Source organism: Eleutherodactylus coqui, chromosome 11 (assembly GCF_035609145.1).
Source record: "Eleutherodactylus coqui strain aEleCoq1 chromosome 11, aEleCoq1.hap1, whole genome shotgun sequence".
Classification (NCBI taxonomy): domain Eukaryota; kingdom Metazoa; phylum Chordata; class Amphibia; order Anura; family Eleutherodactylidae; genus Eleutherodactylus; species Eleutherodactylus coqui.
In genome coordinates this window covers 17,476,165-17,500,682 of record NC_089847.1, presented here as the reverse complement: position 1 = coordinate 17,500,682, position 24,518 = coordinate 17,476,165, and the positions used below count along the sequence as shown (strand labels likewise).

Genomic DNA, 24,518 nt, shown 5'->3' with positions numbered 1-24,518 from the left:
AAATGGTGAAATAGAGAAGAGAAACGTACATAGAAGGCAAGTGTCCTTGAACGTATTTGTATGTATAACATTGTATACATACAAATAGTAACATCGATAGATACAAAATATCTGGGGAAAGTTTTACATGGAACATCTATGCGTGACCGTGACGTTCATTGTAAAGGCCAGCTCACACAAGTGTAACCTCACCACGTGTGACGCGCTCATAATACGCGGTAAATGGAGTCAAAGTACATTGATCTTTGTTCACCAACTCACGGATTAAATTGCGTATAATCCGCAAGTAAAAACCAGCGCAGGATGTTTGACTTTACCACGTATCATGCGTAATAGAGCCCTGCTGTTCTCTATGGGCGCATAATAAAATGCTGGACATTTGTAATTACATTTCATAGGTGCAGCATTTATACGTGACGTCACTGAGGGCAGGAAGGGAAAAGCCAGTCAGCCTGGGCATGACAGCGTGCTATGCCAGCTCACAGTGGTAAAACACTGCATTATACACGCTGCATCTTATGCATGCGCTCCTGTGAGCCCGGCTGTAAGTCTGCATTATGCTCTAGAAGATTATATCAATTCTGCAGTAAGTAACATAAACAAACATAGGATAATAAAGTTCACACGAAACACTACTTGTTTGGGAATTAATGTGGCCATGCCCTCCGGTCACAAACACGAGGGGCCAGGAATCACCATGTTGCTGCTGATCGGGGTGTTTCCTTGGCCGGGTTATAGAGAATCAAAATTCAGACTCCATTATAAATAACGTGTTGCCTCTGTTCCCTCGTAGGTCGTTGCTTGGTGTTGGGGTGATTTCTCCACCCTCTTAGGTGGGACAGTAAATAAGTAGTTTAGAGGATCTGTGTGGCTGTCCCCAATAGCTGCAGGCGTGGGACGTAGCACCTTTGTCACATGTTGAAAATTAAACAGTTTGATCCTTCAGTCCTGAGATAAGCGGCATCAGATGTTTTTGGCAACTCCTTCTGTCCCCATTATTTGTGTATGGTTTATGGGGTTGGTGACTATTACTAGAAGATGATGTGCAGGTAGTGTTAGCAGAGATATTCTACCTTATGCTTAAAGGCACTTTCCCGTGCAGTGATAGCTCATCTGTGCATGCGCAGACGAGCTGTATCGCGCGGGCACGCTGGAGCGGCTCGTTCACAGCGGGGAGAGGACAGTCTGTGCAAGCGCGTCTAAAACAGACTGCTGAGGAAGAAATTAGACGGCACCATGGCGACGGGGACGCAGAGACAGCGTGACGGACGGGGACAAGTGAGTGAATAACGTCTCTATGGCTCATTTAATGCACAATGTATATTACAAAGTGCATTAATATGGCCATACAGAAATGCTGAACCCCACTTGCTTTCTCAGGACAACCCCTTTAAATAATCACATCAGGAGCCATCTGGCACTTATGTCCCTTATGCTTGGTTTCCCCATGTGTACAGCGGGGCGCCGGCCACAACTACATTTACCTTTAAAATTTCCAGGCAGAATTATATTTTTGGGAAGTGTTAGGCAATTTCCCACTAGGGCATTGTCTTGTACATTGGTTAGTGTCTGACCAACTGGTTATGCCAATCCTAGATGTTTGGGATCATTTTTCATCTGCCAAATTCTTGACCTGCTGTAACAAGTGCCGATCGGCCTTTGTTTTATACAGACTATCTCTGGTATGTAGATGATTAGTTTAATTGTTTGTCCTCACAGCCCATCTGTGTATTTCTCCGCTCACACAGGAAGACCTACGAATGACCAGGGAGCGATAATGCTTGCTGAAAGTCAATGATCAGCCAACCAATGAACACTTGGCTGATGGAATGTGACCCTGTGCCCAGCTGGCATCCAAACATACCCACTTTTTCTGTACTGCAGATGGGCCATTCAATGGGAGTCATCTGTGTGGGAACCACTTATAAAAGGGAGCATGGTGTGATTTATCATTCTTGAGCAGAAACTAATTGGTTTTCACTCGTGTGCATGAAGAATCTTTTCCATAGCATGCTATAGGGGCTTACAATTGCAGAAGCCACCTGTGGGCATGAGGCTTTAGGGCAGTGATGGCAGACCTTTTAGAGACAGTGCCCAAACCAACACAAAACACCCTTATCGCATAGTGCCAACAATGTAAGGGGGCTTATCACAACGTATGATTTTACCTGTTATAAAAGGACAAGGCTGTTTCAGGATAGATAACTTGCAGATTGACTGTTTTGGACATGGAAATACTGCAGAATTTGCCATGGTAATCTCTGCCACGTGTAAACATGCACCCCCGCCATAACAGCAGCTTCCCCATGGTGTGCCCCCAACAGTCATATTAACATCTCACAGCAGCCCCCAGTAGTAGTGACCCCCTGGAGGCCATATAGTTACCCCCACCTCCTTGTGGAAGTGCCGCTCATTCCGGGTGCACACAGACGTCAGTGTGTGCTGCTTGATGCTGCCTCCTGTGGAACCCAAGAGGAAACATGGGGGGGGGGTGAATCCTAGCTGTACACTGACCGTGTGTGCTGGGATCAGCGCAGCTGAGTAAATACCAGCAAGGGAGCCACGGCCCCTGCTGGTATTCACCAACATGGTGGCACGTGGCAGCAGGAGGAGCTCTGCATGCTGCCTCTGGCATGTGTGCCATAGGTTGCCATGGCCCACAAGGCTTCAAACCTTGATTTGTTTAGAGGCTATGGGTAGACAGCAGCATGGGTCACAAGGCATGTCAATTTGGTTATGACCAAAGATCACACTGTAACCCTTCCACCTCACACTGACATTAATGGCAATGGGGTTGCAGCACCACTCAAGTGCTTGCCACCTACAGCTCATAAAGATCCAGTGAAACTGGATTTTTGGGGAAATTGTTATACTATGCGGCGCTCCCCCTCCAAATGCTACCCAATGTCAGTGTTCCCCAGCTTCCAGTTCCCAGCAGCCCGTAGTGGTCTCACCTGACCAAGCCACTGGGGAGTGTGGACAGCAGGAAGCTTACAGAGGTGGTGAGAGGGACCCCTTCATAGCATGAAACCCACTATGGGTAATTGGCTGATTACCAGTCAAAATTACATAGTAACATAGTATGTTAGGCTGAATGAAGACAATTCCCATGTAGTTCAGCCTGTTCAACCTTGTTGATCCAGAGGAAGGCAAAAAAACCCAAGAGGCAGAAGCCAATTAGCCCTTTTGGGGGAAATTCCTTCCCGACTCCCTAGTGGCAATCAGACTAATCCCTGGATCAACCTCTTAGTTCCTACCTGTCTGTATACCCGGATCAACAAACTGCTGGTCACTTAAATTATATCCTGTAATATCCTTCCGCTCTAGAAAGATGTCTAGTCCCTCTTAAACTCCTATGGATTTTGCCATCACCATGTCCTCAGGCAGTTTCACACTCACTGCTCTTAGCACCAACGGTAAAGATTGACTGTGTTGGATACAGAAATGCTGCAGAATTTGCTTTGTCTTTTTTGACACAGCCATGTACATTTTATAACAGAGGTAAGCTTGTGTGTTGTGATAAGCCCTGCCCCCTGACCATACCTCTGTCCCAGAGAAAATCTGGTCACATTAGTTTTTGTCTTTAAAAGGGTTGAATAAGGGTCTGCCACTCAGGACCCAACCGATCAGCTGATTCCTAGACCCACTGTCAGTCCGACAATGCTGGAAGCGAATACTGCTGTCCATATTGCAGTGGCTTGGTTCGGTACTACAGGCACATCTCCCATTGACTTCAAATAGATGCTGTACCTGTAGTCCCAAACTGGGATGCTGCAATACAGACCGTACCATCTGGGCTTGGAGGAATCTTGAGCGGCGGATCCACACTGATCAACCATCGATAACCCATCCTCAGAAAAGGTCATCAATAGTAAAGGAGGACCAGACAGCTCATTTAAAGGATGCATTCACATGGGCGAGGGGGAAATCAGTCTGAACATCTACATGTGAGGGAGATTTTTTTTTAGCCGCTATATGAAATAAAGGGCAGATTCTGAAACGGATTTGCCTGAAAGTAGGACAGGCAGCAATTTTTGTGGGGAACACATTGAAAGCCATGAGTTTTGTTTCACATACAAAATCTGACCATATTGCAATTGGTCAGATATCTCACGTGGGGAGGGGATATCACCTGTGCAAATGTACCCTAATATTACAGTTTGTCAGAACATTCATATGCAGAACAAGACCATTCTGTCACCCACAGCTGCTGTCCGTTCTCAGTGGAAATTGCAGGCAGTCATATCTATGCAGCTTCGTAAAACAAGTTGTAACTTGGCAATGTTCTATGTGTCATAAGGTGAGAACATACTCAGTGACTCATTAGATTACCCCACTTAAGAGCTCAAGTGGGATCAAATGGAGGAGAAAAAAAAAAAAATCTTTTAGGAGGGGGGGGGGGGGAGGGGATTTAGCGGGGGTCTCACTGTAGTAAATGTGACGTGCACTTTATTCTGTGGGTTAGAATATGGCAATGCCAAGACTTATCAAGTCATGTTCTACTGCAGTATATTGTACGCTAAACCAGAAGCCAATTAAGCCAAACACAGCCATGACTTCATGGGCTGCAATACATGGCAGCGCTGGGAGCTTACACAAGGCCCCGCACCACCCAAAACCCAATGGAAGTCAAAGGGATACCCCTACCCTCCCTTGCAACACATGATTAATATATCCAGCATATGTGAAAGGGGTTGTCCTGCTTCTTAGCTGCAGTAAGCAGGCAGCTCTGTACACTGTGCAGTGGTCCAGATTAGTACTGCAGAACAAGTCCCATTCACTTCAATAGGACTATGCACAGTGGCCAGGGTTGGTACTGCAGGCTCTGTGCATAGCCATCTGCTTCCTGCAGACAAGTGAGAACGTTTAGTGGCACCTGAACACGCATTTAACCCAGAACATTGCCAGAGACACGGAACACCTGATTTGTGATTGTTTTTATTCTGTAAACCGTTATTTGCACAGGACAGTAAGGTGCAAAACAGATAAAGACCCAAGTGCCGGGGAGATGCAGGTCCACTACCCTGGGCTCCAGTGCAGTTACATCTATGTGGTGCACACCGGACATCCATTATCCCCCACTGACTACGTCCACACAACAAGGACATGAAATACACGGACAGACTACAGTCAGGAAAGTGCCTTTTGCTGAAAGCTGAGAACGGGACAAGGACATCGGAGGTGCAGCCGCTGGCTCAGTGCCGGCTCCAGGTTTAGCACCTGTGCTTCTTGTAGAAGCTAATGAGACCGTTTGTAGAAGAGTCGTGGGAGGAGACAGCCGCATCAGACTCCAGTTCAGGCTCAATGTTTTTCGCCAGCTGTTTCCCAAGTTCGACACTGCAGAGAAAACAGAAAGTTAGATCAGAGCATGACAGAGTTGCGGTTTACCCCTTAGTTGGCATCGACACTCAATAGTTATGGCTTAAATATACTAGACATTAACCATGCACTTATTACTGCAACAGTTGATCCCTTTTCTAATGGCCCTTTCAAAAAAGAAAAAAAAACAAAAAAAAAAAAACACATTATGGTTACATGACTGCTTGTTTTTTGCGAGACGAATTATGAATTGCGTACACAGTATAATGCAATACTGTAGTATTGCATCACACCATGTTCTGACAGGCAGTCATTTACAGGATGCCCCAGGCTCCTATGACAACCAAACAGCACCCCCTGGTTGCAGTGCAGAACCTCCGAATACCGATCCTGGTGTTTAAATGCCACTCAGGGCTCCTTCACACTAGGGCAAGGGCGATATCGGGCCCCGATTCATAGCCAGATGTCACACTCCACACCATGTGAAATCTCCAGTGATGCGAGGAGTTTATGTGAATACAGCCTTGCATCACTGAGGGCTGTGATGGCCGGCCCCATTAAAAACAATGGCCGATCGCGCAAAAAGATAGAACATGCTGCAATATTTTTTCCACGCATCGTGTGAGTGAAGATATCACAAATGAAACCATTTAAAATTCTTAGTTTTATTATAATTATGCGTTTTCACACAATCACAACCTTATTGGCAGTGTGAAGGCACCCTAAGAACTGATAAAGGCATTTCAACAGCTGCAGTTTGTGTGACCGCTAGTTGCAGCTGTCAATGGTGGGAGTCAGCTGTCAAAAACAGCCAACACTTGCAGTATATGTAGTGGGCTCGGCTGCTGAGCCCGTGCCATTCAGGCACCCAGCCTGCACTGTACTTGTATGGTGAACATCAGGAAGGGGTTAATTGGACTGGTTACCAGTTCTAGTTTTTACTGTGATTTGGGTTCTTCAAGGGGTTTAAGGAAACATGGCTGCACTTCTCTGTAGGTTATATATTGTATACCATCTCTTAAGGCAGAGATACAACACCACACATTGACAAAGGGGGGAGTTTTTGGAAGAAATAAGTTCCCCCATCTCCATGTCTCTAGTTCAATACTTACCCCCACTGGTCGTAACTGTTGATATCCCACACCACTCCTTGAACAAAGATTTTGTGCTCATACATGGCTAGAAGAGATGAGGCAACATGAAGGGTTAAGTCACAGGCAGGGAACACATCTTAAACCAAGAGCTCCGTGTCCAGTCCTATAGACTCACCAATTAAAGCGCCCAAGATGAAAGGAGAAAGTTTGCTGAATACGATAGAATTGGTTGGTCGGTTTCCTTCGAATACCTAAAGAGACAAAAAATATATATAAAGCCTGGAAACCATCAGCAAGCAGATGCTATACTGCTTATGGAACTTATCCAATGTTGTACAAGTAGTACAGCTTAGTTACTCCTACACAAAGGTGTTAGGCAGTGTGTTACAGAACAGACTTACAGTATCACCTAGCTACTGGATAGTCTGATCGGTGGAGGTTTCGCCCCATGCCACCCTTACTGCACCCTTCGTAGTCAGGTGATTGAGCACTGATACATTGTACGCTCCATTCATTTCAGAACTGGATCTTTTCTAGGAGTCTGTAGATACTCCATTATGCTACAGCTTACTGAACCCTAAAGTGATCCACATGACTGATGGATTAGCTGCAGCCACAGAGCCGATGTCTCCTAGTAAGGTCTGCAGCATCAGTCCATTCACTGAATGGCTATAAGACTTATGTTAATCAAGAAAATCCACAAGTCTGACTGGTGGCTAGAGATTTGTGTGGGAAAGCCAGGATATAGCGGAGGGACTTACCTTGTGGGGCAGCAGTTTCTCCAGCGCCTCTCCAGACAGTCCGGATGCCTGCAGCTCAGCCTTGGCCTCTTCTGTAGACTTCCCCTTCATGAGCGCCTCAGTCTGTGCCAGGAAGTTGGCCATAAGGATCTAGCACAGAAATGAGAATTGTTTCCTCACAGGCAAAAGGCTTTTATCTGGTTGATTGCAGCTCTAATTAGAATATTCAGATTAAAGGCCCATTTAGACAATGATTGCTTTAAATTCACTCAAAAGCAATCTTTTGAGAGATAACCATGGTGTGCATTTACACAGCAAGATGACAGTTCAAATGGCAGTTTGTGTGACAGTCGAGTGTTCACTTTGCATAAGCTCTTAAGGAGCCAATTAGCTACTCAAGAGCTTATTAGTGTGTAAAGAAAGGCTCCCGCTGTATACAGAAGACAGCTGGACCACTGTCGTCTGAATACTCCTGTGTTCACGGATCGCTCAGCTGGTATACAGCTGAGTACTTCAAGCGGGGTATGCAGAACACAGCTGGACCACTGTCTTCATACTCAGGTTGTGTTCTCCGAGCGGTATCCAGCTGAGAACACAGCATGCGGTCCTGATAAGGCTCAGTTCTTTCAGCTTGCTGAAAGACAATGATAAGCAAACTGCATGATGGCCATGCGTTTAAACACAACACTCAAAAGACTTGAGTGAATTTAAGCGATAATTGTGTCTAACCCCCACCTAAGACAGTTTGGGGGAATTGCCTTTGTAGCCATGGTCAGCCACCATGGAAGCTCTACTTGCATTTCCTAGCCAAGCAATCAAAAGAACAGATACTACAGTCTGTACCAAATCCTTTAAGTTTTAGTATACCTCTATAGAAGTCAGACCTACGAAATAGTGTCAGATGACTGGGAGATGTGCACACACAAAGTCAAGCTCCTGGCAGGTGTTGACTGGGGACAGCGCTGGAACGTGGCATTTGTGAGTATGAAAGAATCTGCTTCTTCACTTTTGAGCTCCAATACTTAGTTTATGGAGCTCAAAAGTTGATGACTCTTTAAAGCAAGTTACCAGGCCTGGGAAAAAATGGCAGCACAGTTTCTCCAACTGCATGATGTACGCTCTGCATTAGTCTAAGACACTACATGCTGCTTTGATTGGCCGTTCAGAGCAGCGTGTAGAGTCTTAGACTACTGATGCATACTAATACAAGGTACATCAGGTAGTCAGAAGTGGTGCAGCCATCTTTGTTTCTCCAGACCTGGAAGGTCACCAAGTCAACAGAACAACATTGAAGGCACCTGTAAACTGAATAGCACATCTGAGTTACTGCACTCTAGTTACTAGTGACCCCAGTAAAGCTTCGTTATATCCTGATTGAGACAAAAGGAAAGACTTGCCCTAAATGAAAACCTTATTGCTGAAGGCAACGTGGCCAAAACCCTCAGCGACCAGCTGTCCATTTCTGCCGCAGTAATGTGACAGTACACGGCCCTCAGTTCCTTGAGCACAATACATGGCTGCTCTGACTCCTCCAAAGCAAGGTGTTTTTTTTCGAGAGTCTCATTAGCCAATACAGAGTCTCCGTTTAGGTACCTCTACATTTGCTCGTCACTTGCAGAGCAGAACTGAGACGCCTGGGATATCGGCCATTACATGCTGGACTCTTGCAGACTGAATGTCATTAAAGTCTTCAATATTAACAGTTAAAAAAAGGATTTCCATATCCCTACATGTACATTAACTTCTTACCTTGTGGTGACGTCCTTTGCGGATTGGATTTTGGGTCTGAGCGGGTATTAGGAAGTCACAAGGGATCATGCGAGTGCCTGCAGTGAAGAGAATAGTTTGCATTGGGTTACATGTTAAGAGTTGTCATATTCCAAACATTTTTCCTGACCTGCAAGTCTCAGAAATACTTCAAATAGAAACTTATTGAATGCAATATTCAGTTCTGCCACTAGATGGCAATATCAAACACAAAAAGCACTGCTGCACTCAAACAGCTGCAATTCACTACTATACTGTAGGGGGCAGCAGCATTCAGTGTAACATGGCCACTCAGATGAATTGCTGCTAGTTTCAGACCCATGCTGCAGATACCGCAGACAGCAAGCAAGACGATCCCTTGTTTACTTTGCAAGGCTTTAGGACCTACCCTGGTGTATGAGCTGGTAGAAGGCATGCTGGCCATTGGTTCCGGGCTCCCCCCACACTATAGGTCCAGTGTTGTAGTTGACACGAGCTCCAGTCTTAGTGATGTATTTTCCATTGGACTCCATGTCTCCCTGCAAGGAAGAGAATGCAAGTGTTTAGTAGGACGAGGAGTGGTCAGCAAGAAGCAGAGGTAAGACCGTACAGACCTGCTGGAAATAGGCTGCAAAGCGGTGCATGTACTGGTCGTAGGGCAGCAGGGCCTGAGTCTCACTGCCGTAGAAGTTGATGTACCAGATGCCCAGCATGGCCAGAATGACTGGGATGTTGTTTTCCAGAGGAGTGTTCTGGAAGTGATTGTCCTGGAAGGCAAATTAAACTGTATTTTGGCATCAGAGTTGTCATTGGGACTAATTTATGGGGTTGCTTGGGGAGGGGGCATGGCACTGTACATGGCCATTAGCTCAGCTTTAATCAAGCTCCAATTTTCAGAGCAGAACATCTTTATTGTAGTTTAAGAAAGCAGACCCCTATTATTCAGGTGAGCTTTTCAGAAAGGGGAGACTTCTCAGCAGATATGCAGACAAGTTTTGTGGGATTTAACTATTGGGGACGTATCCTGAGGATCGTCATTATAGCTGATCGTCTGGGTTTGCTACCAATCAACTGTCTGAAGCGTCTTGTGGCACTCAAATGAAGATAGATCAATAAGCAAGTCCCAGAAAACCCCTTGGTCATATTGTAATACATCAGTAATAGGGATGTGCCACAGACATTACAGCTGTATGCAGGCGGTATTTGATCTGCATTTGACTTCATTGGTTTCATTTTCAAATAGACAATTACTGATCCATCCTTTTCCCAATAGAAAATAGAGGCAAAAGGTCATATATGGTGCATAAAAAAACCTGTGAAGAGATAGACTTACATTAGCCGTGTATTACGGTCTGCAAAACACAGACCTAAAACACACTTGTCTGAAAGTGGCCTTAATCTGAAGAGTCAGCAGCAATGGGAAAAGTGAATAAGTGAGATTAGTTTAACATTAAAAGAAATTCAAGACCGAACTCACCATCCAATGAGCGCCAGCAAGAAGCTTCTGGAAGTTGTCATAACCTTAAAAAAAATATATATATATATATGTTACACCACCACAGCCAAGATGGCCGAAGGCCCTAAGAAAAAAAAAAGACAAAAAAACTGAAACATGTGAGGAGGCCAAGACGATGCTGGGGGTACTGCTCTATTTGTGGGATGGAAATAGTCACAGGTTTTGGTGCATGTCATATTGGCAACTTCTCGGCACTTGCCACTTGTGATCAGTGGAGGGCGCTCAGTGCATGCATACACTTTCTGGCTTTAAAACAAGCCTAGAAGGCACCAAGTTTTTAAGGGTGTATGCCTTTTATCACGTTTGGTGCATTTCATAAAAACTTCAGTTTAACCTATCAAAGACCAAGCAATATAGCAGGAGCAGGTCGGGTCCTCGGAGATTAGTCACAGACGAAGACCCACTCAATAAGTGCCATCTAGCAACTAGAAAAGCAGAAGTGCCACTTCCACTATTTGACCAGATGATCACCGAGTGCCCACTGACACAGCAGAGCTGCAGGGCCATAGCGGAGCCAGAACAGCTCTGCCAGTGACTTGTCACTACAGGGATGTTTCCTCTGTAACTGGATGCGGCTCCTATGGACGTCCCAGCTACAGTGGAAAAGTGTGACAAAGAAAAATAAGTGACCCCAGAGGTGTTATAGGAGGTCTGGGGAATAGAGGGCGGGGGTGGGGACCCAGAACCCACCTCAGACACCAACCAAAAACTACTGCCGCGTATACATGCCGTACAAATTATATATCAAAACATCTGAAGCAAAGATGAGGAAATAACTGTACTTGGTGTAAACTTCAATTTTTATAAACTGAAAACATTTTTTAAGTGCAAAAGTGATCTAAAAAAAAAATCCCTGAGGCCATGGAAAAAAAGCTGAAAAATACACCAGCAGGTTAAATCCCTAAAGTGTGTCTGGTCCTTTTGGACTGAAACATCTTGGAACTTAAATGATCAGGACTGGTGTATGACACCCCAATATTAATAGCCTCCCCCTGTGTAACTGCATAGATTCTTACCAATATGGAGGGCAATGGAGAGCCCAATGGCAGACCAGAGAGAGTAGCGACCTCCGACCCACTAGAGGCAAGAAGAGACCATATATAACTGCACATCATTGTATACTGCCCCCTATAGGTTATGGTTTTGTATTTAGAAGCATTGTACGATCTGAGGTCAGCAGAGGGTACACTTTCCTGACATTGAACTAGTGAATGACCTTTCAGTGTACAGTAGAGCAGCCGCCTTACAAACTGCAAGAAAGGTCACCGGAAAGGCCAGACCCCAGAATAACCCAGTGGGGAAGCATCATGTTACCATCAGCTGTCTGCAGGGTTATGTACAGACACTGATCGCCCATCTCCCTCCATCACTGTATAGCCAGGACAGCGGGGACCACCAGTAATCTCTAGCTGCTGCAAACCTACAACTCCCTGCATGCTCTGAGGGAGGGATACTGGGAGTTGTGGTCTTCCAGCAGGGACAGGTTGGAGATCACCGCTGTATAACCTGTTCAATAGATTCAGTATAATCCCCCCCCATCAGATACTTACATCCCAGAACTCAAACATATTGGCCGTGTCAATTCCAAAATCTTTTACTTTTGGCTGTAGAGGAAACAGAACAAGGTCAATAAGTGCAGGGTTAATGTACTACGCCATACAACTACAACTCCCAGCATGCCCAGAGCTATTAGCCATTGATGCATGCTGGAAGTTGCAGTTATGGGAAGCAATGAAGTAGGAAATAAAATAAGGACACTCACTGCGTTGGTAGAGAGGGCAACAAAGTGCTTGGCCACTGCAGATGGCTGAAAGAAGAAGAAGTGTTAGTATGGAGTCACATCCACGACCATCATAGTCTGACCTGTCAGACATCCTACAGCCTATATAAAGAGATCCTACAACCTTTGAACTCATCAAGATCTGATGTTCGGGTCGTCTCATATTTGGTACTCATTAAACCAGGCTGATGTGGTCATCTGGTTTTGCTCACCCATCAGCTGTCAGGATGGGTGACGCCACCATCAATATCGCCACAAACTCCCAAATGCTGGCATAGATTGGTATGAGGTTGGATCAATACGAGTCATGGATGTCAGAAGACAACCAATACTGGGTTGTAGTTATCAGGTACAAGTCATTGGATCACCCTGGAAGGTACCCATCTATAAGCGACAAGCTCAGGGCACACCTGTAACATCTTAAGAGGTCTTTGCATTGATACTCCGAGCCAAGGCTCCCTAGATGCCAGCCTTTTGCTATGTCTATCAAGAGGACCGTTTCTAGATATGGCGCAACATAGTATGTAAGGCTGAATGAAGACCATGTCCATCTAGTTCAGCTCATTTTAACCCCCCCCCCCCCCCCCTGTTGGTGCAGAAGGAAAAAAACTGCGATTTAATCAGCTTCATCCAACACTGCGCCATTTATATGATGGCACGCACCATCTTCTCATACTCACATCTTTGGCAGAATTCAGTAACCACTCCTTGGCAGTTTCGGCATTGGTGATGGTTTCCTGGGTGGTAAAAGTCTGGAATAAAGATAAGTTAGGAGTTAAGAGATGAAGGCCGAACGGCTCTGCAGCACAGACTGATGGCATACAAGTGTTACACCCGAGATTCTTGGGCACATTGCCCGCAGCAGATGCACATCCGTGTGCTGGAAAAGCAGCAGGGGCACGTGAGTAGTCTAATTGGCTATAAGGGGTCCATGTAATACACTGACCGGATATCCAGCCGTCTGAATGCGGCCCTTACACTGCTGCAAGAGTTTTTGCAAGTACATCAAGTCAGAAACAAATTTTCCTAAACAGTCTGAGATCGAATGAAAATATCCTGCAGTCACAGGTGACAATATAGGGGAGCAGAGATACCCCACGCCCCGACCCTCTGCTACATAAGTGATCAGACAGCATACTGTAGGGAGGCCCACGGGGCAGAGACTCGATAGTGACTGGTGTGATGAGTGCGGTCTCTGTACATTGTCCAATAGGGCTATGAACTTGGGACAGCAGAGTGTAGTAAGTAACAGTTTTGCCTTTCCCCTGATCACACCCCATGCACTCACCCAAACAGCGGGACCCTGCAGGATGGATGAGTTATAGCACCGACTACTCAGGCAAACGAAGGTAAAGACTTGCAGTTCACAACCCAATTCCTCAGGTGAAACATTAGGCAATAGCAATGGTATGCTGTTACAAGAACCTGTTTGTTTTGAGGGGGTGTTCAATGCAAGCGGGGATCATCCTATACATACATTAATTTTAATGCATATTAATTAGTTGGCTTTTCAGCCTTTTATTTTATTTTTCTGGTGCCGACTTCTCTTGCTATTACTTCAAACTGAGATCAGATCCCAAAGTGTAAGACAGGCCGCAGGCTGAGGGAGTGCTTTACATCTGACCTATACAGGTCTTACATGTTAGAAGCACAAAGCAAGTAGATGCCACAATTAAAAAGGAGGCGGAGAAAACTCTGCTCCTCCATGAGGATGCTTCTGCCAAGAGCTCCACCCTGCTCTCTATAGAATCTGCAGAGTCATTACAGCTTTGCAAAATTTTTTTTCTGTATACTCAGGTGTTGGATCTGTTAAAAGTTAAACTGGTTCCTTTGTGTATAACCGCGTACCAACTACAGGGACGTGGAGTCTATAAGCTGCAAGTCAGAAGCTCGAGGCACATTCCTTGTTGCAGCGTTAAGTCAACTGCAATCATCAGGACACCAAACAGTAGAATCTACTTAGTCTGGTCATCTGGCACAAAGTCCAGATCCGCTGCCAGCAGGTTAATCGTTACCTTGGATGCAACGATGAAGAGCGTGGTCTCCGGGTTGAGCTCTGCCAGCGTTTTGGCCATGTGGGTCCCATCAATGTTAGATACAAACCAGACCCGGGGGCCGCCTTTGGAGTATGGCTTCAGCGCCTCAGTGACCATCAGTGGACCCTGGAAGAAGACCAGCAGACAGTCAGGTCTTCTACACCATCAACTTCCCAAGACTACAGAGCTATAGGGTAACCCTTACCAGATCAGAGCCTCCGATGCCAATATTCACCACATCGGTGATGGCCTTCCCAGTGTAACCCTTCCATTCTCCGCTGCGTACCCTCTGGAAAACAAGGTTGACATGTCACATCACCCAGTAATGGAGCAGCAATGACAGACGCCAACACCGCCGGCATGGTACCTGGCTAAACGCCTTCATCTTCGCCAAGACAGCATTGACTTCTGGCACCACATCTTTGCCGTCCACCAGGATAGGAGTGTTTGAACAATTGCGCAGGGCAATGTGCAGCACAGCACGGTTCTAGGGGTGCAAGGAGAGATAAGTGAGAACCATAGAGGCAAGAAAAACAGTCAGCCCCATAGAAGTGGTACAGCCAATCCCTACACAAACACAAAGTGTGCATGTAGAATGACTCGGCTGTATCCAATCTACTCCTTATCTGCTTCATCGCATGTTGAGGTCTGCTACAACTGATGAGAACGTGCCAATTACAACAAGCCAACCCGTCTCATACCAGAATTTCTTGCAGTTTGGCATTGATTGAAAGAAATTAAACGCCACACCTGGGGCGAGTCTGAACCCGGCCACATAAGGAAAATGCAACCTCAGGTGAACTTGCATCTCTCCTGCCAAACCAACCATCCAGTCCACACCCTACCAGGATTAGTGTCCCACTACCAAGCCCAATGAGGGGTAAATAGAGAGTCATACACATAGCATTTCAGGTAGAGTGGGGCATTAGTCTCTGTTCTAGCAATATCTTAAAGGGGTGGCCCAGGTAATGGACAAACTTTTCAATAGGACCTTCTGGGGTACAATAATAGACAGATACTGAGCCCTCTGAAGCCACCAGGACCCAGCACTGCAGCCTTAGAGATTTATGGCGATCATGTGACTGCTGCAGCCAATGAGGCTGCAGAATCACCACCCAGAATACCTGCAGGTTTCTGCTGCGGTATTACATGCGAATTCGGTGGAATCCAATGCAGATATCACTTTCAAAAACTGCAGTAAGAGCCGTGGCTACGCACATGGCTTCAGCTCTTTTCAGTGGGCAAATCTGCATATAGCATTCCCAACATGGAACCCACATCAAGAAGTGACGTGTCATTTCCATTATTCTGCATGCACATTTCAAATCGACATGTATAAAGAAAAACCTGCACCAGAGGCAGTCCCCATAGAAAGTAATAGGATGTGGAATTGGTGCAGATCATGACAAAATTCATAGCGTGTGTGTGTGGTCACAGTAGTATGCAGAATATGGCAGCGAAGGGGTTACAGCCAGTACCTCAGTAAAGTTTATCTTCTCGGCAGAGAACATGCGCTTTCTGGCTTCCTCAACCTTTCTTGACCGGGCCTGCAAGATGTAAAAATAGAGCATTAGTCGGAGCCAGATGTCACGAGACATGTCCCCCTCCCCACACAGAAGCTGATTAGCTCACCCACCAACCACCTCCCTCCTAACTAAGGTCAAGTATGTGATGCTCTACTACAGAATGCCCCACATGCACAAGGCAGACTGCCGGAATGTGGCGGGCATCCCCTTGGTTCTGCATTCTATCGCTGCTGCCCAGCCTAATGGTCAGCACTGCCATCAGTAACCATTCTGCTAGAGCAACATTAGCTAGTCTTACTACAGACAGGTGATCGCTGCAGCAGGGACGCCAACATTAAGTGTCCCAAAGGCCATGTCCTCTGGTCAGGTAGATTTACTAAGCCTAGAGAGGGAATGCACCCCCACTGGGAGTTGCAGCTTCTCAAGTGGAGCGTTGCAGAGGGATGAGATGCCATATATTGCATCAGTTTTTGGTTTTGCTGAAGGCTTCTGTTGAACACAAGAGGAATTTGTGGCTCTTTTGTAACATTCCTCTGTTGCACCATTAATTATTAAGTAAGGCACTTTGTCGCTTCCCTCAGCGATTGCATTAGAGACCAGAGATGATACAAGAGTGGAGCGCAGGGCAACAGCTACACAGCCATAAAGCCCATGATGGCCGGTCGGCACAGTGCCAATCAAGTCATAGCCATACGCAGGCAAGCCCATAATCAGGAATCAGAAGTCTATAACAGCAGCACAGAGCATGTCAGCTCAGGAACAGGCAGGCCACTGGCTGCACTCATCTATGACTACTAGGAAACCTTACCAGCTCTATGAGCATCTTGAGCACATCTTCATTGATTAGGTTCTTGGAGTAATCCACCAAGATGTCTCCTTCTCCGGTGGTGAGGACCTTGCTGCAACGACAAGACAGAGCGGCATTAATCCTCTGATCAGAGAGGTTATCTTACAAATGCAACAAGGAACATCAGCGACAATCATGAGGTTACAGGCCTAGCAAACAGTCAACATAAGTCAGAGGACGTTCTTATTACAGTCCATGTATACAAGGGCCTGGCAGATTATAGGTGCCCTTTGCCCAATGATTACAGCTCTTTGATGGGCTATGCCCATGGCAGCCCATGTTTTTCTCTTTTGAGAGAACTTACTAGACATTCGCAGGATGAGTGGAGGGAAACACCGGCTAAGGTGTATCAGATGTTTGTGGAAGGTATGCCATGGGGAGTATCAGATATCATTGGGGCCAAAGGAGCCCTGCTAAGTACTAAGATATGGACATAAACACTACTTTTGATTCTTGCTCAGGGGTCCAATTACTTCTTGCAGGATGGTGTAGATTACTAGGTCTGTATCAGTCCCCCACCTGAAGTAGTCAGCATCAGGGTTTAACTTTTGACACTGGAGTAGCATCACGACTCCCAAATTGAAGACTCCATTTTTGGGTGTATAATACTTAACCCCCTGTATGCTGTAGTCAAGCAAGTGACACAGGGTTAACATACATTAAAGGGCGATTCCCATGTCAGAGTGATAGAAAAGCCTAGTGGTGGTCTATCACCTCATGATCATCGGTGGTCCAACCAGTGGAACTCCCATGATGGAGAATGACACATCCTTACTTCTCTCTGCACCATCCATGCAGGTAAGCAGCCCAAATCACTGATTAGATCTGTGCTGCAGTCCCTTTAAATAACCAGCGCTGCGCCCCCTTCGATCGTAGGATCAGGGGTGATCCCAGAGGTTGGACCTGCACCAGTCAGAAAGTGATGCATATAGCAGTGATGCGCCATTGTTGAAGCAGTTTCACCATCTGATGATTCCGATCTCTCACATTCCTATCAAGGACATTACTGAAGACGCAGGGCGGCTCCGTGATGTAACTGGCATCTGCTGGCAGCCCGGACATCCCTCACGGGGTGGCACAGGCTGGTTACATGAGGCTGCTGCTTTCCAGACGAGCAAGTTATTTTTGACCAACGGCATGAAATATTCACCTTGTGAGTCGCTGCATCTGCCCGCATGTCTCAGCTTGGCACAGATCTCTTGCCGTCTATTACATAACGGCTAGAGTGTCGTATACCAATTACAGGACCATCCCCGCGGTCACAGGTTTAATGGTCCCTATTCAGATGTTACAGGGCGCACTGAAGTCTATGGGAGCCATACAGTCAGCAGCAACCGCAGCCCTGGATACAGCACTCCGCTCACTTGATGGCCCATTCTGTGACTCATCCCCATGCCAATGTGCTAGCCGTGCCCCCTCCACGGCCCAGAACAAGAAGTAGGACACCATGTTATACTGCAGAATTACAGCCAGGCCTCAACTTTGCAGACCTCCAGAGCTGCGCTCTCTGCCAACTCATCTCCGTCCACAGGCTGCAGGGCAACCGGGGGAGGAAGCCGCAAGGGTGAAGGTTATGCTAAATATAACCTCAGGAAAAACCTGTATACTGACAGCAGAACGTGAGACCAAGTGCGGCACACCGGGCACGGCCGCCCGCAAGAACGAGCCGCAGGGGCCAGACCGCCAGATACAGATTGTCTTGCTGGATATTTCTTGGCTCAGACCTGCCAGAGATCAGTCAGGATACAACTGCCTGCAGCGGGGGCCGCGCTCTTCTAGGAAGCCTCAGCGAGTGGCGCTATAAGTAGTCTTCTACGGGCAATTGCCCGACATCCGGAGATAAGCGTGCCAGGAAGGACAAGGTGATCGAGCAGAGAACCACTTTATTTAAAGCAACAGGCGTACTTATTAAGGAACCAGAGCGCCCCCTTACTTAACATGACAGCGGGGCACTCGGCCGACTAGCTGATGTGTACGGGGGTCATCTGAGGGTTCATGTATTTTCAGGGGAAGGAATAGATTGCCAACTACTGAAGGCGCACGGACATCGCAGTAAGACCGGCGTCACACGGATGTATCTGCCTGCGCAATACGCAGTGACTAGAGCCCACTGATGTCAAGGGGGTTTGTTCACATGCACAAAAATATCACATATTGAATAATTCACTAAATTGCCCGTTTTAATTAACAGAAGTGCGGCTGCATTTTCTTTTTTGCACACATGAAACTTCTGTGCAAAAACTGACTACGCCCCTTGGGCAAATATGTGGCACAAAGGCACTTACACCAGTGTGATACGGGCATAGCAGCTGCAACCACAACCCGGGCCTACAAGATCAGGCGTCACCCACCACTTTAACACGACCCTCGATGGCAAAGATGGCGGCACGGCTTCTCTAACTACCCGATATACTGTGTACTAGTACAAGACACTACACCCTCTGATTGGCCAGCAGGGGCAGCGTGTAGGGTCTTGTCATCCTACTGGGGGGCTCATGACATCAGCAGCCATTCTCTGGCAACATCCAAACATCCACTGTGAGGCTGCAACGCATCTTACAAAACCGGAATGCCAGAAGCGTTATGTAACGGGCAGCGCGGCGGCCGCACACGGGGAGGGCAGCGGTGGCACAACCAGCGGAAAGAAACTCCCTGCAGGCGTTAGTCAAGACGATTGCAAGAACTCCAACGCAACAGATATGTCAGCCTTGTTATTCTATTACAAAACCCAATAAAAAGTGAAATGATGATAATTGCAAGAACTTCCTGCCATCTTATAGCAATGATACAATGTATCCTCCTCTAGATGTGCGGCCCCAGGAGCTCACACTCTAACCCCCCACCGCATCCATAAGACGATACCTGCCCCAGGAGCTCACACTCTAACCCCCCCGAATCATGAGCCGCTACCGGCCCTTTAACGAAGGAGATGAATGACAAATGTGCAGTAAGGACTGGAGAGCTGTGCTCATCTTCAGACTGAGGGGGTTACAAACTACAAGTCCCAGCATGCAACATGCAGCAGCAGGACTACAAGGAGACAGCGGGCAGGATGTGACCGGCTGCACGTACCGACCACAAGGATGAACCAAGGACACGCAGAGCAAGTTAGGGTGCTGCACACGAGTCGTTTCTGGGGGGTCCTGCACCCCCTCCACACCCCTCTCCCCATTATGGCCAAGTCATACAGAAGTTACACGTTAACCCCTTCATTACCGCTGCAGATTCCTCCTGACAGCACAACCTTTAGGAGCTGTAGTCACTCAAGCCCTGATGCCTGCAGGGTCCTAAAGCCCCCCCACATAATAGGGCCACCACATGACAGTTGGGGCCCCAGCTTCAACTTCAGCAAGAGCTAAAAATTATATATATAGTGCAATGATTTTTTTTGTAAGTCATCGCTCTGCATGAATGCGCCCCAACCGGTCCGAGTCCTGGAGCAGCAGCGGTCATAGTCGGCGCCGCAGGCTGCAGGCGCATCAGTTAACCCCTTCTCTGACATGCAGGCAAACCAGGGGTTAAACAGGACTCCATTGCACAAGGAAAGTGAGGGTGACAGCAGTGTGACATGCAGAAAAGAGTCACCTTAACCCTTTAGCTGCTATAATGCACACCTCCTGCCATCAGGGAAGGGGTTAACTTACAGCTACATTGTATCAAACCCAACATTAACCCTTCAGCCTCCAGACAGGATGATTCCCTGCTGCAGGCCATTATTGCAGGACAGAAAACGATGCAATGTGCAAATTTTTTGCATTTCACCTTGCAGCACAGGAAGGGTTAATACCCTCCAATGACATAAGTGACATCATTAGCCGTTAGATGACGTCAGCAGCCGCCCTTCACCTGAACTTGTTGAACCTCTCCTTGTCCGCCTCGAACATCTTCCTCAGGTTGAAGCTGGCATGGTTGGCTTCGTAGCACTTGGCGAGCTTCTGGTAGACGGGGTCGCTGGTGAGAGCCATGGTGGAGAACTGGTGGAGCTGTGGAGCGCAGGGAGGACAGGCGGGCGCGGGGGGGGAGCAGCGCCTCTTATCAGCGCTCAGTGCTGAGGAGGGGGGGCACGCCCACCTGATGCGCCCCACGTGCTCCGCCAACAGCCAATAGGACGCCTACAAGAGCCAAGCCCGCTTGTCGCCTGTCACGTGACCTCTTCTTCATGGAGATGGTAGCGGCCGCCATGTTTGTGTAGACCAAGTCTGCTGTCTTCACCAATATGTCTCCTCTGGAGGCCGAGTAGATAGGAGCAGGGGGGGCATATTAGTAGTTTACACTGCGGTTATTCCTGCTGCCGATTCCAGCCAATGAGGTGGCTGGAATCGGCACCATGTGACCTCCCATTGTGCACGAGCAGTACAGTTCAGCTGCCGTGCACGATGAGAGCTGTGCCCGCGCCCACGTGACCGGTGACGTCACCGGTACTTGAATTTGCCCGCGAGGAAGAGGAAGCTGATGGTTGGAGCCTTTTATACTACTTTCAACGTGGGAGAGGAAGATTTCTGCGCTGTGTGGTGAGTACCTACCTGAGATTAATGTGCTGTGCTGCTACGTGTGGTGAGTACCTACCTGAGATTAATGCGCTGTGTGCTGAGTACCTACCTGAGATTAATGCGCTGTGTGCTGAGTACCTACCTGAGATTAATGCGCTGTGTGCTGAGTACCTACCTGAGATTAATGCGCTGTGTGCTGAGTACCTACCTGAGATTAATGCGCTGTGTGCTGAGTACCTACCTGAGATTAATGCGCTGTGTGCTGAGTACCTACCTGAGATTTATGCGCTGTGTGCTGAGTACCTACCTGAGATTTCTGCGCTACGTGTGGTGAGTACCTACCTGAGATTTCTGCGCTACGTGTGGTGAGTACCTACCTGAGATTAATGCGCTGTGTGGTGAGTACCTACCTGAGATTAATGCGCTGTGTGGTGAGTACCTACCTGAGATTAATGCGCTGTGCGCTACGTGTGGTGAGTACCTACCTGAGATTAATGCGCTACGTGTGGTGAGTACCTACCTGAGATTAATGCGCTGTGCTGCTACGTGTGGTGAGTACCTACCTGAGATTAATGCGCTGTGTGTGGCGAGTACCTACCTGAGATTAATGCGCTGTGCGCTACGTGTGGCGAGTACCTACCTGAGATTAATTCGCTGTGCGCTACGTCTGGCGAGTACCTACCTGAGATTAATTCGCTGTGCGCTACGTCTGGTGAGTACGTCACCTGAAATTTGCGCGACGCCACCTGACGCAACCTGTCTTTTTTTGCAGATTTGTGCGCTACGTGGGGAGACGCGGCCACCCGAGATTTGTGCGCTTTTTTTTGCAAACTTACGTATGGAGATGATCCTGACGTTTGGACGCGTTTTGAGAAGAATTTCGCTTCGCTTGCACACAAGCTGACATAACTCGTCGAGGTAAGCTGCTGCATCTGCTAAAATTTTCATTGCGTGCATCTGCTCATACGTGCTTATTTTGCGCATATTTGCAGGTTTTCGCACGCGCGTGTGTGTACGTATATATGATTCTTCTGACCAGGTTGGGGGAGTAGTGGTCAATGTAAGTGGGTGGAGCGGATCTAGGGATCAGTAATACTGGTGTGATGTGACTGTTAACCTGCTGATTTTTCGTTATTTCCTGCAGATCTGACGTCCTTGAGAATGGGAAGGCTGTCCGACAGTGAAGAGACCCTCGACGTTCAGCAATCTTGAAACCCTTCGTTTTATGGACTGCTTTTTGCCGGTGACTCACTTTTTTTTTTTTTTTATAAGCTTTTTGGAGTATCCTGAAAAACTGCGCAATATTTTACACCGATTGAGTAAACAGAAAAGATCCCCAAACACAGCAGCCTTTGGTTTATCAGGGCATGACACTTGGTGTAAAATCCAAATTTTTAATAAATAATAAAACGTGATTTGAATTTGTTTTTTTGTTTTACCTTATTTATGTTTTCAGGCTCCTGATTACCCACGCTGTAAAGCCGGCTGCGACGAGCTCCGCCATGGAATTCCGGGGCGGAGCCCATCACGGCAGCCCCAAGAGACCCCAATACCTACCTCTGGTTCCGGAGTCCCGCATGACGCCTCAGTGCGCATGGGTAATAGAGCGTGAGACGCACCGCAGCGGCATGTGACGCGGCTGGCGGTAGGCGTAGAGGCGGTTTCACGCTATTTTCCGCTGTGCTACAGCGGAAAATAGCGTGAATGGACGGCTTCCACAGACTGCAATGGAAGCCGTCCGCGCGTATACCCGCGGCATTTTACGGTGCGGAATTCCGCACCGTAAGCATTGAGCTATTAGGTTGAATACCGTGTTTCCCCGATAGTAAGACACCCCCCGATTGTAAGACGTTTCAGGGGGGGTCGGCCAATGTAAGCCGTACCCCGAAAGTAAGACATATGTCTTACTTTCGGGGAAACACGGGGGTATTGCCGCCTCCCTCTCATCTACGGTAGCTGCGCGCCGCCTCCTGCCCACTTCCGCGCCGCCCCCCCTCCATACGTCACCGCGTCTGCCGCCTTTGGCCTCATGTCCACGGGGAAAATCAGGCCCGCTACGGATTCTCCATGGAGAATCTGCAGCGGGTCCCTCCTGCCCCACGGACATGAGCGCTGAAAATAGGAATAAATCAGAATTAACTTACCTCTCACACGCTCCGGATACTTCCTTCGCTGCGGCGTCATCTTCTCTCGTCGCGGCCGGATCTTCTTTCTTCGGCTCGGCGGATGTGCATGATGACGTCGGTGACGTGCCCCGCACATGCGCCGGGCCGAAGCAAAATGATCCGGCCGCGACTGAGAGAAGATGGCGCCGCGGCGAAGAGAAGAACCAGAGCGTGTGAGTACAATTTGATTTTTGTGTCCCGGGAGACCCGCATGAAAATGGAGCATGGTCCAGATTTTTTCATGCTCCATTTTCCAATATAAGACATACCCCGAAAGTAAGACATAGTGGGGCTTTTGGGGATAAAAAGAAAGACACTGTCTTACTTTCGGGGAAACACGGTAGCTCCGTCTGTGGGAAGGAGCCCTAGGGCCTCATGTCCACTAGCAAAATGGAATTGCGGTTTCCGCAGCGGATTTGCCCCTAGGGAATCATTGGCCATCCCGTCCATTAAACTGATTTTTGCACCCGCGGATGGAATTTTAATAGAATTGCGTTTTTCATGCGTGGGAGAAAAAACCGCGGCATGCTCCATTTTACCGCGGATCGGCCACATTGCTATCACATTGACAGCAATGTGTGCGGATATCTGCATGAAAATTATACAATTGAAAGCTGATTCTACGCGGATTGTATTTTTCCAGTGGACATGAGGCCTAAGGCCGCCTGCAGACGGCCGTGTCGCATCCAGCTGCTCGCAACGGGACCCGACCTGAGCGCCTGCAGAGAGCAGTGCGGAACTCGCCCGCTCCCGCAGCTCTGACTCATGTGCCAGCAGACGGCACATGCGCAGAGCCGGCAGCCAGCGAGTGGCGTTTCTGTACGGGGCTCTGCGAACCCCGCACAGAATTAGAGCATGGCGCGGTTTGTTTTCTGCGCGTGATTTCGCGTAGACAAACCACGGCCTTCTGCATAGGATTGCGTATTGAAATGCAATCCTATGCAGGCGTGTACAGCCGGAAATGTACGGTGCTGCGTCTGGCATAGACTGAAGTGGCAGCGGTGCGCACTCGTCATCAGCTGATTGGCAGGGATTCTGGGAGGCAGATCACCACTTCACTGCGCATAGATCATCAGTACTGGAGTCCCAGGGAACCCTTTTAACCCCTTGCCACCGCAGCACGTGAATGTATGTATATGTTAGGAAGCAGCTTTCTGGAATGGACTTGCATCTACATCCTACAGATCTGAGCCCACACCATCTACTGCTGAAGACTGTTGCTAATGACAGTTGGCCTCCCGCAGCCACAGAGGGGATGG

The 24,518-nt window shown here is 47.8% G+C and overlaps 1 protein-coding gene and 1 long non-coding RNA gene across 2 annotated transcripts; one reads left to right on the top strand and one right to left on the bottom strand.

The window, feature by feature from the left end:
• Positions 1-4,922: 4,922 nt before the first annotated feature.
• On the bottom strand, positions 4,923-20,628 carry GPI (glucose-6-phosphate isomerase). The gene is made up of 18 exons (XM_066583481.1): positions 20,451-20,628; positions 16,566-16,656; positions 15,710-15,778; positions 14,599-14,718; positions 14,437-14,520; positions 14,211-14,357; positions 12,876-12,947; positions 12,178-12,222; positions 11,966-12,019; positions 11,432-11,492; positions 10,377-10,420; positions 9,514-9,666; positions 9,309-9,438; positions 8,903-8,979; positions 7,175-7,303; positions 6,589-6,664; positions 6,432-6,498; positions 4,923-5,337 (listed from the first exon to the last, which is right to left on the bottom strand). The coding sequence occupies exons 1-18, from the start codon at positions 20,567-20,569 to the stop codon at positions 5,214-5,216; spliced, it is 1,662 nt and encodes a 553-aa protein (XP_066439578.1). The 5' UTR covers positions 20,570-20,628; the 3' UTR covers positions 4,923-5,213.
• A 241-nt stretch (positions 20,629-20,869) lies between these two features.
• On the top strand, positions 20,870-22,515 carry LOC136581877 (uncharacterized). Its single transcript, XR_010787096.1, has 3 exons — positions 20,870-21,115; positions 21,867-22,012; positions 22,239-22,515. It is a non-coding gene; the product is annotated as an uncharacterized lncRNA (long non-coding RNA).
• The last annotated feature ends 2,003 nt before the right edge of the window (positions 22,516-24,518 follow it).

Excerpts from the sequence above, each read along its gene's own strand:
- GPI (XM_066583481.1), bottom strand. The coding sequence starts at position 20,569 with ATGGCTCTCACCAGCGACCCCGTCTACCAGAAGCTCGCCAAGTGCTAC. Across the intron at positions 12,223-12,875 it reads TACTGAATTCTGCCAAAGAT|CCATCTGCAGTGGCCAAGCA; the intron begins GTGAGTATGAGA and ends TTCTTCTTTCAG. Across the intron at positions 10,421-11,431 it reads CTCCATTGCCCTCCATATTG|GTTATGACAACTTCCAGAAG; the intron begins GTAAGAATCTAT and ends ATTTTTTTTAAG.